The sequence below is a fragment of the Ursus americanus genome, chromosome X (assembly GCF_024610735.1).
Source record: "Ursus americanus isolate L20-20 chromosome X, mUrsAme1.1.p, whole genome shotgun sequence".
Taxonomy (NCBI): domain Eukaryota; kingdom Metazoa; phylum Chordata; class Mammalia; order Carnivora; family Ursidae; genus Ursus; species Ursus americanus.
In genome coordinates, this window is record NC_142164.1 from 110045786 (window position 1) to 110060374 (window position 14589).

General features: G+C 43.0%; 1 protein-coding gene across 4 annotated transcripts in view; it reads left to right on the forward strand.

Moving 5' to 3' along the window:
* CTPS2 (CTP synthase 2) overlaps positions 1–14589 on the forward strand; it is a 98924-nt gene that overhangs the window by 52893 nt on the left and 31442 nt on the right. For all 4 annotated transcript variants that reach the window (XM_087860163.1, XM_087860160.1, XM_087860161.1 and 1 more), the window contains exon 14: positions 9134–9230. In XM_087860163.1, the coding sequence (XP_087716289.1) occupies positions 9134–9230 (97 nt within the window). The remainder of the gene's footprint in view (positions 1–9133; positions 9231–14589) is intronic.

A 14589-nucleotide genomic window follows, 5' to 3' on the forward strand; every position in this document is an offset into this window, starting at 1 on the left:
ATAAATGGCCACCTCCACAGTTGCTTAATGGTTCAGAGTCCCAAGAGTAAACTTGGATTTTTTTTTTTTTCCCCTTACATTGTATTTTCCCTCCAATGTGGCATTATGATATTTGCTCACTCTTCACATTTCAGAAAGCTGAACTGTGGCGGGTTGGATATTTTTCAGTTTAGTTCCGTATTTAGGCTTGAAATAATAACTTCCTTCACATCCAGAAAAAAGAAATGCTATAATGGATGGTTCATACTCTATAGTTTAAGAAATTGCAATATGGGGGGTGCCTGGGTAGCGCAGTCGTTAAAGCGTCTGCCTTCGGCTCAGGGCGTGATCCTGGCGATCCGGGATCGAGTCCCACATCAGGCTCCTCCGCTGGGAGCCTGCTTCTTCCTCTCCCACTCCCCCTGCTGTGTTCCCTCTCTCGCTGGCTGTCTCTCTGTCACATAAATAAATAAAATCTTTAAAAAAAAAAAAAAAAAAAGAAATTGCAATATGGTCCTTGAAGTCGCTCTGATGTTTCGTATAGATTAGGTGCTTAAATATTCAAATAACTGGATGAATGAATGAATGCACAGAAGTATCACTGAAAAGCATGCTTAAGAAGTGGGGAGAAGATACGCAATAATTTGTGCTTTTATTTAGCAAAGCAAGATTACCAAGTAGCATGGTAATTTTTCAACTTTTTCATTATTCGTTGTTCCCATATCTGCCTTTTTATTTCTCGTTACCCCTTTCCTTACCACATATATGTATATATGAATTTTTTTTATTGAAGTAGAGTTGACACACAATTTTATATTCGTTTCAGGTGTACGACTTTGTTTCCCCCCAAATATATTTTGTTGATCATTCTAAAAACTTGTGAAAACACTTGACTTACTTTTATTCAGTTGGAAATACTTCAAACTTGTGGACCTGCCAGGATTTAAAGCTGGAGACTAAATTTATTTCTATTGAAAGAGTTCCATGAAAGAACAAGGACATTTCCAGAGGACATTAATCTAATACTGATTGTAACTCACAATAAAGGTTTCCAGATTGACTTTAAGAGCTCTTATCAGCTTTTAAATACTTGCACGCTTCCACGCTTGTATAATTTTCTCTGACCCTTCATTATGTCGTGTATAAATTGAGCGTTATACTATTGGACTGTATTTTTCTCTGACACTTTTCAGTTCTAAACTTCTAGGGCCTTATTTACCTCGGAGAACAAATGTGAAATCTTAATAGTTTCTTAAAAACTTCCCGCCAGTCCTGAGCATTTATCATTCCATGTGCCTTCACTGTCCTTGTATATGTTATTCTTGCTTTTATTACATATTCTTTGACTTTGGTATTCACCAATATTGAATATATATGAGCTCACTTCTTGGAGTAAAGATAAGGATTCTGGGTTTAGTTGTAAGATTTTATGCAAAAAGATTCTGATTTTGGCAATGCATTTTCATCAAGATTTTAGAGAATTTCTGGTGTTTTTATACTTATGCTCTGTTTTACTTGGGAGGAAGTCGGCTTTTGTTGAACAATCATAGCAAAAAATATCTTTTCCTTCCAACACCCTTTTAAAAAATTTCCAGTCTACAGAAAAGTTGCAGTAGTCGGTGAATACCAACCTACCTTTTGCCTACATTCATTTAAGAATCAGTTGCCGACTGATTTTCCCCCGAAATACCTCAGCATCTTCTCTCCTAAGGGCAAGGACATTCTTCTATACGACCACAATGCCATTATCACAGGCCGAATTCAAATCTCTCCAAATGTGGAAATAGTATCTTAAGTCATCTGTTCTCTCAAATTACCACCTGTGAGCTAAACTCAACATGGCACTTGTTATATTTTTGGAGTCTATATTGAAGAAATGGTTTCAATAACTGTATAATGTATAACTATAATTTTAATAACTGTGTATTATAGGACAGATATATGTTACATATAACACATGGCATATATTGCATATATGGGGTGTGTGTGTGTGTGTGCATGTGCGTGATATTAAGTCTAGGAGAAACATTTGGGACAATTTGGTTAAGTCTTTAAGGCTTCACATCTACAGTTTCAAGGGAGAACCTCTGATTAAAAGAGGTCCAGTGCTGGGACACCTGGCTGGCTCAGTCTGTAGAGCAAGCAACTTTTCATCTCAGGGTTGTAAGTTCGAGCCCCCTGTTGGGTGTAGAGATTACTTAAAAATAAAATCTTTAAAAAAAAATAAAAGAGGTCCAGTGCTATTTGTTCTCAGAACTTACGCTTGTAGTAAACACTAACAGAACTTGAAAAATGACCCGTGGGTTTTAAATTTTCACTTGCTCACCTCTGCCAGGCATGTCTCATCTCTTTTGTTTCTCTTTACCTATGGGCTCCAGTGTGAGGATAAACCTGCAGTGGGAAACATGAAATCCACCAATAGATATTCTCATGAAACATTAACTAAAAATATATGGAGACGGGCGATAAACACAGGGTGTGTTCAAAAGAGTGCATTTTGAAACTAGAGAAGGGGGAAAATGACAGGCACAAGATTGGTAATGGAAAAATGGAGAGGCAAAGGTTATTTATCACTCACCATTCAATTGCTTGATCTTTGGACAGACTTAAGTTTTTCTTAGGGAAGCCAAGAGTAACTTATTTGCAAAGCTCTGGTACCACAGGTGTCTGTAGCTGTGTTATTTGATTCGAAGTCCACAGCGGGTAGTGCCTCGGAAAGCACATTTGGAAGGGGGTCAGCGTCAGGCCCTGCAAAACAAAATGGGCAGGCAGTGCTATCCTGAGTTTGTGTTGTCTTTGATCCTGAGGTTTAGAAAAGAGCCTGACCACTAAGGCACAGCTGTCCCTAAATGCTGTGCGACATCTTCCCCTTGCCTGCCTACTCTGTGCCCTACCACTGACTTCACCTTCTTCTCATGGAGGGCTGGCTCTTCCCGTGGCTGAGGGCTGCCCTTGGCCACAGCACCCTCTGTGGAGTGGGTACTGCTGTTATCTCCAGTCTACAGAGACGTTCAAGGAGCAGCTCAAGGTCACGGCGCTGGGCAGTGCTAGAGCTGGGATTCTGGTCCAGGCCCAGGCTGCACCCTCAGCCGCCATGCTGCCTCCCCCTCTCAGGAGGAGGGCTTCTGTGAGGAGAGCTGCTCAACGTTAGTGTGAGGCCCAGAGGTAGGACTTAAGTGTTACGTTCACAGTTGAAGGTATAAGAATGTTCTTTTTCTGATGGAAGTAATGCAGGCTTTCTTTTACTGGGAAAATGAGTTGAAAAGACTGGAAAATATAGGTATTTATGGGAGTGCTTAGTGCCTTCACCAGTGTGGATGCCGTCATCCCGCTGCTGGTGATGAGGTGGGCAGGGAAATAACAGTTCTGTGTCGGGTGAGACGCTCAGCGGTGCCCATGCCTCAGAGCCGGGCACTGCTCCTCCCCTCCCCGATGCTGAAACGATCCGCCTGGAGCTCGGGACAGTCCGCAGCATCTCAAAGACCCCTCCGTTGCTCATTGGCCGCCCACCAGTCCCTTAGTCTGCTCTATCCGTTTCTGATAAAAATCCGGGGAGATTTAATTATAGAGCACTTGACTGGAACCTGACATTGTGTTGAACTCTGGTGGAGAGAGAGAAAAAGATCCAGTCCTTGTGCTTGATGAGCCCGCCCTTGAGCCCATGAGAGGAGGCACGTAAAGGCAACGATGGAGGGGGTTAAGGTTGTGTACAGTGAAGGGCTATATTACTTTCCTCTGGCTTCTGTGACAAATGATCGCAAACTTAGTGGCTTAAAACAACACAATTTTTTTTTTCTTACAGTCCTGGAACTCAGAAGTATAAAGTGGGTAGGCAGGGCTGCCATTCCTTCTGGAAGCTCTAGGGGAGAATCTGTTTCTTTGCCTTTTCCAGCTTCTAGCATCTTCCAGTCGCTCTCTCTTTCTTTTCTCTCTGACCACCACTTTGTCACCCGTCTCCTTCTTTCATTCGGACTCTCCTGCCTCCGTCTTATAAAGACCCTGTGGTTAAAGGGGCACCTGGGTGACTCAGTCAGTTAAGCGTCAGACTCTTGATTTCAGCTCAGGTCATGATCTCAGGGTTGTGAGATTGAGCCCCGCATTGGGCTCTGTGCTCAGTGTGGAGTCTATTTGAGATTCTCTCTCTTCCTCTCCCTCTATCCCTTCCCATGCTCGCTCATGCACTCTCTTTCTCTGTCAAATAAATAAATCTTAAAAAAAAAATTAAAGACCCTGTGGTTACATTGGGCCCACCCAGCTAACCCAAGACAGCCTTCTCATCTCAACAGCCTTAATTTACTCAGGTCCGCAAAGTCTCTTTTGCCATGTAAGGTAACCTCTTCACAGGTTCCAAGGACTAGGGCATGAACCTCTTTGTGGGGGTTATTCAGCCTACCACAAGGACTAATTCAAAATGAATTCACAGCGTATAGGTGATTTATTTGGTTGGGTGAGCATAACAGCATGGTGTTAATTTGGGCCAGTAAGGAGAACTAGAGGGTGCCCTGAAAACATGGGCCTATGTGGAATGGTGGGGAGAAGGCGTTTTAGGAAAAGTAGTGAAGAGGCAATATATGTGTAGAGGGGTTGTGGGGAGGGGAGCAGAGGAGCCATTAGCAATGGACCTCTCTGGCCAAGGTGGAAACCACAGGTTAGAACACGTGAGGAGAGCATAGCCAGACTGGGTTCCCAAATGAGGTGGAACCCGAGCGCCACACGAGGAAGAGTGTCGATTCGCTCTGCAGTGAGGGAGGCTACTGGAGCTAGCGTGTGACACAGAATGAGTTCATACTTTATAAGCATCAGTTGGGTCATACTTTGTGCACAACTTGAATATGACTCATCAAGCATAGAAATCAGAAGCGGGCTTGAAAAAAAATGAGCAGAAAAAACGAATGGGCAGGAGGAAAGGAATGGGTTGGGGAAATCCTTGTAAAGAATACTTGAGGCATATACTAGAAAGTCTGAGAAAAATCACTGTGTGTTGCCTAAGAGACTGGAAACAGCCTGCTGGGGGGGGGGGAGCTCTTTCAGTGTCCCCAAATGAAATGTCCAAAGACAAGGGATAGGAGGGAAGCTGACCTACCTCACGCACTGGAATTTCATCTTTGATAAGAGAACCTAACTTCCCTAGACTTTGTTGTTAAGGCATGTGGGACGCATGAACCCAGTCTTGAACCCATTACACTTTTATCGTGGGCTGCAGAAACTTCAGTAAAGGTTAATTAGTGCTGTATTTATCCTTCTGTGATACTTCTCCATCTAAAGCTTAATCACCACCAGCATTCGTTACTTATTGACCCTTTTTTATTTTTCTTATGCTATATGGCTGGCTCCGTTCCAAGAAAGGACAGATCTGTAGTGGGAATCAGACGACAGGCAGTATTTAGGCAAAATCAGAGCAGACCAAGACAATCCTTTTGCAATGAAAGAGGCATTTTTCCTCCTAGATGCAAATCTAGGGTATTTTGGAAATGTCAGGATTAAAACTAAAGCGTATTTGAGGGTTTTTAAAATTTTTTTAAAAAGATTTTATTTATTTGAGAGAGATAATAAGCATAGGTGGGGAGGGGCAGAGGGAGAGAGAAAGGGAGAAGCAGGCCCCCCACTGAGCAGGAAGCCCACCTCGGGGCTCGATCCCAGGACCCTGGGATCATGACCTGAGCCGAAAGCAGATGCTTAACCCACTGAGCCACCCAGGAGCCTTGAGAGTTTTTTTTTTTTTTAACTACCCCAGTAATGATAAAGGATATGTTTTGAAACTGATGTCTCTCAGGCTTTTCGTGGAAGGAATACCAGGCACAAAGATGTTTTCCTTAATTTTGTTGCTGAATCAGGTTGCTTATAACCCGAGAGGCAGTCGGTCATACTGCCAACTTCAGAGGTCATGGGAGGGACCTGTAATTGAAGGCAGCTGGTTGGGCCCGACTTGGCCAGAAATGAACTGTGTTCTCTACCTTCCCCAACCTTCCCCTTGCAGTGTGTTTGTATTCCACCAGCTTGTGCCCGGCCTGGGGGTCCTTTGCCTGAGGGTCTGATAAGCATCTTCGGATGAGGCCTCCTGAGCCAGACCAGAGAGAACAGCAACTCTCCCGCTCGTTCTCGCTCTGCTTTTCGCCTTTCACTGATGTTCGGGACACTGTTCGGCGTTGGAAAGCTACTTCCCTCCGCTCCCCCATCTTTTCTGACATTTTCTTTGCCTTCTCCACTGGTTTCTGTGCTAACACGTTTTAATCAGAGGATCATTGTGGCTGCTATTCCTTGGGATTTCTTTCTGTGTTATCATTTCAGGAGAAGGTTATAGTTACTGCTTCTGAAAACAGCAGGGATAATGTGAACTAATACCCTAGTGGAAGGTCGAAATAATATATTTCACTGTTTGGGCTTTAAATTTGTATTTTCATTAAAATAATACTATGCACAAAGTTTACAAAGCCAACATGTTCCAAAAGGCCTGCAATGAAAATATTTAGTAATCTTCACACCCCCTCTGCCACCCTCAAGTCTTCCAGCTGTTTCTTCTGATATTTACCTCCATGTTTTATTGTTTTTATGTATGTATGTAAACCCTACCCCCAACATGGGGCCCAAACTCACGGCCCCAAGATCAAGAGTCACATGTTCTACTGACTGAGCCAGGCAGGTGCCCCCTACCTCCCTGTTTTTAAGTAATATTCTCATATTGCTCTCTCAGAGATTTCCAGATTTCCATTTATGTTGGAGGAATATTTAACGCCCTCAGGCCACCCCTGTGCCCACTGCTTTTTTCTTTTGAAAATATGTTCTGGTCTTGTGTTTGCCAAGTTCATCTCAAGTAAGCAGAAAGGCATGTTTCCTGTCCTCGGGTGGGTCATTTGAGTTTTCTTAGTGGTTCATAGCAGAACATTTCTTGAAGACCAAGCAAGCCAGTAAGTGCACAAACTAGGTTCAGAGACTCTTCCTGGGCAGAAGAACCCAACACAGGAAGTAAGGGTGGATTGAACAATCACAGAACACTTCTGCGAAACCAGGGGGGGTTTATCACTGTGCTCTTCCTCCATGGTTCAGGTTGTCTTAAACATAAGCGAAGATTGAGGCTGTGGTGCGTAGTGCAGTCTTATCTGCCCTTTCCTAGAAAATGCATAAGGGGCTGGGCGTTTTAGAAGCAGCTCAGCTTTGAGAACTGGAAGCTGATGCCCTCTCTCACCTCACTCCAGTAATACTTAATCTAGCCATAATTAGCCAACCAAAGAAGATAGGAAAGAGATGCGAAGGCAAAGAGCACTTCAGACCTGTGCGCTCCATCCAACAAGGGGAGTAATCAAGTTTTTTCTCCACCCCTTCTCTTCCGTGACTCTTAGAGTGTCCTTGGATCACAGGGTTCAAATGGCTTGGAAAGTTCTGGAGCGCTGATAAGATCATACAAGTTCTAGGAAAATTTTGACCTCAGGAAGTTCTAGTTGTCCAGGCTTCCTATAGATAATACGTGGCAGTTAAGGTATGGGGGACAAAACTGAATGACAGGTTTTATGAGAGGGAAACCCGAGCAGTTCTATCAGAACAGGTTAACTTGCCCGACTATAGTCTAACAGCTTAAAAAAACAATAGGTGAAATGGAACCATGAGATCTGGGAAAACAGAGAAATGACTTACGAGAACGGGCTTTTCATAAAAATCATGTATTTCTGAATTTCTGTGAAGTAATCATAAAGATAAATCTGAAATTGTTTGGTCTGAGTTCATTCCTTCCTTCCTTCATACATTCATTCATTGTGTACCTGGGCCTGTTCCATAGTTACGAGAGGCTGGGAATGCCATGTAAGAAAAAACAGCACTGGCCCAGCTCTCAAGGATGTACAGTCTGACACACAAAGCACTCTACAGACATGAACTGAGGGAGGCACTGTGGGAGGGGTGCAGAGATAGGGGGTCCTGACTAGGCTATGGCGCCTGGGAATATTAGCTCCCCGTAGGAGTTCATATTGGATAGTTGAGCTAAGCTGTCAAGGTTGAAGCTGGTTTAATTTCAGAAAAGAAGATAGGGGAATGGGAAATGTTCTGGGCAGAGGAAACAGCACGTGCAAAGTTGCCATGGGGGGAGGAAAGCACTGGAGGAACAGAAGGAAGGCCACACCGACCAGAACTCAGGGGACGGTCTGGAACGTGAGGCTGGAGGACTAGGCTGGGCTGATACCATGCAGTCAAGAATTTCAAGCTGGGGAAATACAACTACTTCGCCTACACTGTGCAGGGTAGACTGGGGCCATGTGAACTCGGGGCAGCCGTTTGGTAAGCTCTGGCTGTAGCCCAGGTGAGGGGCTGTGGTTTGGGTGGTGGTTGGAGCTGTGGATGGATGCTGGAAGTCTGGAGGGGGTGAATTGATAGGACTGGACACATTGGACATGAGGGATGAAGAAGAGGGAGAGATCCAGGGTGGCCCTTAAGTTTACGACATACAGAATGTGCTAGAATGGATGACATCACCCCCCTTTTTGTTTAAAGGACTCCTTCTAAGGTTTTCTACAAAAAAGTATCTTTGGTGTACTTTCCCACAAGGATTGGCAGATTTGCTTATGGAGAATCTTTAGGGAATGAAGTGGGCAGTGGGGGAGGGATGTGAATAGCAAAGTGAGAGGTCCCAGAAGTCCAGAACTTGAAGTGTGAACATTGCCTGGAACTGACAGCTTGAGTAATGACAGGAGGAAGGTCATAAAGAGGCTCCTGATAAATTTTTTACAAGTGATTTGAATGAAAGATGAGAAGCCGAGACGAAAAGGAAGCATGCCTTGAGGGGTGTGTAAAGCATGGCTGTATTTGAATAAGAAAATTGGAAGGAACGATCAGGTTTTGCTGTTTAGGGAACATCCTTACCCCATGATCATGACTCTAAAAGTAAAGCTTGGGGGTGCCTGGGTGGCTCAGTCTGCTGGGTGTCTATGTTTGGCTTGGGTCATGATCCCAGGGTCCTGGGATCGAGCCCCGCATCAGGCTCTCTGCTCCTTGGGGAGGCTGTTTCTCCCTCTCCCTCTGCCTGCTGCTCCCCCTGCTTGTGCACGTGTTCTTTCTCTCCGTCCAGTCAATAAATAAAATCTTAAAAAAAAAGATAAAAGTAAAGCTTGAAATGTGGGGAATGACATTTGTATAAGATGGCAAAACCAGACTTGTTTTGTTTTCTAAGGTGATTGATATGCCTGAACACAACCCCGGCAATTTGGGAGGAACGATGAGGCTGGGAATCCGAAGAACTGTTTTCAAAACAGAAAATTCAATATTAAGTAAGTTTCACTGATCACTGGTTTTACGACACCGGGTGTGGTCGGCATGGCTCTGCGCAGCCCGAGCCCTCTGGAGTTTACCCTGTCCCTTCCACCTCTCCGGCTTCCCCTTCCAGTAGCCCCTGGTGCTGCTACTCTTCCTTGCACCTGCCCACTCCCCGACCCCATGCCCTTGCTGGTCCTCCTGCTTCCGGATTCCTCTCCCTGGCAGGGTTGGTAGAACACCTGTGAACGCCCCTTCTCATTTGATCTCCACGACACCCTGGCCAGCAGGCTGCTTTGTGATTTACCGATGCTCCTGGAGATGACCTTGCCCCGGGAGCCCCGATCCACTCAGTTCTTTCCAATCCACCCTTCTCTCCACTACACTGAGAGCAGCTCCCTGTTTAACTGTTTCATGTGGGACTGGTTTACGAACTTCCACTCATTTACGAAGTTCACGAGGAGGAGGGCAGTTATGTCTGAGAAGTAGATTCTCTGTTCCCCCAGTAGCTTCGGCATGGGGAGAGGAAACTGTGGTGTGGCTTGCCGTCTGATAATGTGCTCGTCTACTCTCGATAAGGTTATTCAAATTTGTGTGGAACTTTTTTTTTCATAGATTCACATATTATATGAGAATAACTTAAAGTGAGAAAACCCCCGAAGCCCTGAATTCAATTCAATAACTATATCTTGAGTGCCTCCGGTGTGTCCTAGGCACTGTGCTGCGGGCTGCAGACGCAGTCGTGCGAGCGCAAAGAGTGTGACGAGAGGGAACGTGCGAGGTGCCGAGAAGGCTGGCAGGAGAGAAGGGGAACCCAGGTGTCTTGGGTGTCCAGCATCATTCCCGTGAGGTTACAAGCATATCTTAGAAAAATGCCTTCTTGAAGAAGAATAAGACCAGGAATATGAGTTTCTCCTTTATGGATGAGAAGCAGCTTCTAAGGAGTATAAAGCTTCCTAGTAAGAATGAAATTTAAAAAGGAAAAGTTTCAACACATTTCTCTACTTTCTCTGGATAAGAAACCATTGTTCTCTAAGTGAATTTTTTCTTTAAGAATATAAGGATTTTTTCTCTTCTTGGGTATTAGCAGTGACTCTTCAGCTTTCTGATGTTTTCAAATCCTTTGAAACTTGGTTCTAATAGTTGCCTAAGGGACAAAAAAAGTGGTTAGTGAGAAATGTAATGTTTTAAAATTGTATCTTCTGTAAAGGGTTCAGTGCTCATCGTACTAAGCTTTTAAAAAGGACCATTGTGTTCAAAATACTGAAAATTTTGATCTGTCTTGATAGAAATAAGACTGAGTTAGGGTTTGTTTTTCTTTACAGTAAGCATAAAACTAACGTCGGTGATTTTCATGAATCTTAACCACACTAAGAGCTTGTTGCCTAGTTAATATCTTTGGCGTGCTTTGAAAAAAATTTTTTTAAATAGCTTTATTGCGATATAATTTATATACCGTACGATTCATCTGTTAGAAGTATACAATTCACTGTTTCTTATTGTATCCAGTGTTGTGCAACTATCACCACAGTCGCTTTTTTTTTTTTTTAAGATTTTATTTATTTATTTGACAGAGATAGAGACAGCCAGCGAGAGAGGGAACACAAGCAGGGGGAGTGGGAGAGGAAGAAGCAGGCTCATAGTGGAGGAGCCTGATGTGGGGCTCGATCCCACAACGCCGGGATCACGCCCTGAGCCGAAGGCAGACGCTTAACCGCTGTGCCACCCGGCGCCCCCACAGTCGCTTTTTGAACATTTTTGTCACTTCAAGAAGAATCTCTGTTTCCTTTAGCTATCACTGCCCCCCCGCCTCAACCCTCAGCAGCCATTAATCTACTGTCTCTACGGATTTGTCTGTTTTGAACGTTTCATATAAATGGAACCATAGGATAGGTGATATTTTGTGTTTGACTTCTTTCCTTTAGCATCATGTTTCAAGGTATATGCACACTGTAGCATGTATCGGTACTTCATTCCTTTTCGTGGCTACTAGTTCACTATATGGTTAGAGTACATTGTGTTTATGCGTTCATCAGTTGATGGACATTTGGGTTATTTCCAGGCCTGCCTTAAATTTAAACTGTGCTTCCTAGTTTGTGAAACTCATGTGAGTAGATGAACCTGTGATCCCCAGGAGGCATAGAGTTTTGCCCTCCCACTTGCGCCAGGCCTTCCACGGTTCTCCAAAAGGGTCATGTTGGAGATAAGAGACAAGAATATGACCACTGTGTATGGCTCTACTGAGTATCATAAAAATATAAGAACAAATAGCATCGAAGTATTTTGTGTGTTTCTCCCCCCTAGTTGGCATATTTCTTTTGCAGGATTTTTTTCCTCTAGTCAGGCCATTACTGTTTTAGTCTTTTTTTTTTTTTTTTTTCCTATTCAGCACCTTTCTGCAAGATGGTAGGAACAAAATACATTTGCCTATACATAGCTTCTGAAAATCATGTATAGTTTTGATGGAAAGCATTTGATGCTATTCATTCCTTATTTAAATTTGATTTATGGGCCGGTGATTGCAATGCCCTGGACTAAATGGAAAAAGAGAAAAATAAAGGGTTTTTTTTTTAGTAAAAGAGAATGCTTTGAAATAGGACCAAAGCCTAAAGATATTGGTAGACACAATGGCTGGATTACTAAAGTGATTCTAATTTGTATATTCATCAGGAACAAATTCCTCTTTTTTTCTTAGTCACCTGTTAGTTCCTTAAGGTTCATGAAAACTAGAAATTTGGGTTTTTTCTTTTTTTTCAACCACTTTACTGAGGCATGATTGACATATAGACAGCTGTACATATTTCACGTATGCAATGAGATGAGTTGAATTTGAGTTTTCTAAAGTGGAGATTACAGGTATAAATTGATTTGGACCAAAGTACTAATCATCATTTGCTCTGTTTGTAAGAAACATGTTCCCAGAGGCTCACTCCTGTCCTGCGTTCTGGATATGTGTGCTGTCCTCGCCTACAAAGGCTTTTTCTTATTAAAGGACTAAGGACAGTGTGTGGGGAATTGTCAAAGCTGGTTCACAGGGCTTCACAAATACAATATTTTTTCTGTAACACTTCATCTTAGTATTAATTGCATATTCATGATGTTTTCAAAACTTTATCTATCATGCTTAGTTTTTATATAGCCTTTTGTAGAATGTTGTTTCATGTACCTAGTCTTTGTGTTTATTACTTGGGCATATAATATTTCATTGAATTAAGGAACCATAATCTACTGATTGATTTCTTACTGCTAAACATAGCAGGTTGTTTCCAACATTTTGTTAAAAAAATACTGATGCAGACATCTTGACACAGTGTTTATGTTCTTTTGATTATTTCCTTAGGATAGATTTCCAGGAGTCGGACTATTAGGTCAAAGGGTATGAACACTTTTATGACTGATAATTCTGCCGGATTGTTTGAAGGAAGAGGTGAACCAGTTCATAGTGATGTTAACTATACTGTACTGTTCTTGCTTTCTCTAGTCTTTTTGCTAGTATTTTTATTATTTTTCTTTTTGCTCTACTAGCAAGAACAAAAAGGGCCCTTTATTAGTGTACTCTATTTTGCATTTCTTTTCATTACTACAAAGTGGAAAGTTCCCCCCTAAAATGTTGATTTACTTGTGTATATAGTGCCCGTGTTCCCACTAACACTTAAACATGGGAGGGGAGGGATCTGCCAGCCCAAAGTCTATAACCTAAATGGCCTAAACCAGGGGTTTATAAACTTTCTCTGTAAAAGCCCAGATAGTACATATTTTCAGCTTTGGGGGGTCACATGGTCTTTGATGCAACAGCTCGACTCTGCCATTGTAGTGTAAAAGCAGCCATAGGCAAATATGTAAATGAACGAGCGTGGCTACATTCCAATTTATATCACTTTATTTATGGGCACTGAAATGTGGATTTCATGTAATTTTCATGCGTCATGAAATATCATTCTTCTTTTGATTTTTTTTCAACCATTTGAAAATGTAAAAACCATTCTAAATTCGAGGGCTAAACAAAAACAGGGGAAACCTGTTTTGCCTCAGAGTTGCCCTGGCTTGCCAAACCGTGGTCTACACAAAAGCAGCGCAGACTGAATGAAGCGTAAGGCCCAGGCAGTGAGGCTGTTACCCTCCTGGGGAGCGTTCAAGGACATCTCCCATCTTGTCCACTTGCCTACCTAAATATCCTATTTAGTGACAGAATAAGGTCAAGAGGGCTTTCAGTAGCCATTTGACCCAATCAATATTTTTCAGCAAGGAAATGGAGGGCACAGAGGGGAAGTGGCTCATGGTCAGTGGGTGGTCAGAACAGGCCCGGACCACTCTTCTTACATGGTTCCAAGTCTTCTACTCCAACAGATGGCTCTGGCTCCACAGCCCACCATGACAATCACTCTCCAAAAATGCAACTCTTAAAACATGCATTTTGCTATTGTTAAACTCTGATCAACAGCTCTACCCTTCAGATATGTATATTTCATTTCATGTAAATTACACCTCAATTTTCCAAAACAACTTTTTATCTGCATACATAGATGGCAGGACTTGTCTCATAGTGAGACCATTACTTGGTTGATTAACTCATTAGATGACATCTGAAAAGCAGGGAGAAATTGTGCAGACCAGGTAAGTATTAAATGGGGTGCTTTCAAGAGTGAGAAATCTGGAAAGAGGTATGGTTAGAGATAGAGTGGGTCAGGCTCAGGTGAGAGAGGAGCCTGGGAAAGCACTGGGGAACTTTGTTATGAGAGGGTTTTGAGACTCCAAAATTAAACTTTATCGTTTTGCTTGTGGCACTCAACTGAGTGTGAGAGATGGGAACATAGTAAAGTACAAAACAATTCAGACAAGGTTCTGAGCTCATTAAGGGGGTGGCTGACAACTTGTCTGATGGTTATTGTTTCCAAAACATTACAGTCCCCAGGCGTAATTTTTTTGGTCAGGTCCCAGACATGTTGCTGAGAGATCCAGAAAGGAAGCATGTTTTTGTCTGTGCTGAGTGTGGTTTTCAAACCTAACTGCCACCTACCAGAAAGAATATGCTTTTTGAGGGGCTCCTGGGTGGCTCAGTCGTTAGGCATCTGCCTTCGGCTCAGGGCTTGGGATTGAGTCCCGCATCGGGCTCTTCTGCTGGGAGCCTGCTTCTTCCTCTCCCACTCCCCCTGCTTGTGTTCCCTCTCTCTGTCTCTCTCTCTGTCAAATAAAGAAATAAAATCTTAAAAAAAAAAAAAAAAAGAATATGCAGTTTGGACCATGCAGGTAGCATGTTTTAATGCTGCCCGATCAGGTGTGTATGTGCACTGGTAGGAATGCTAGAGTAAAGTCACTTTAAAGCAATCTCATATTTAATATGCAGTTTGAGAAACTCTGTGCAGTGTATCCAACTGG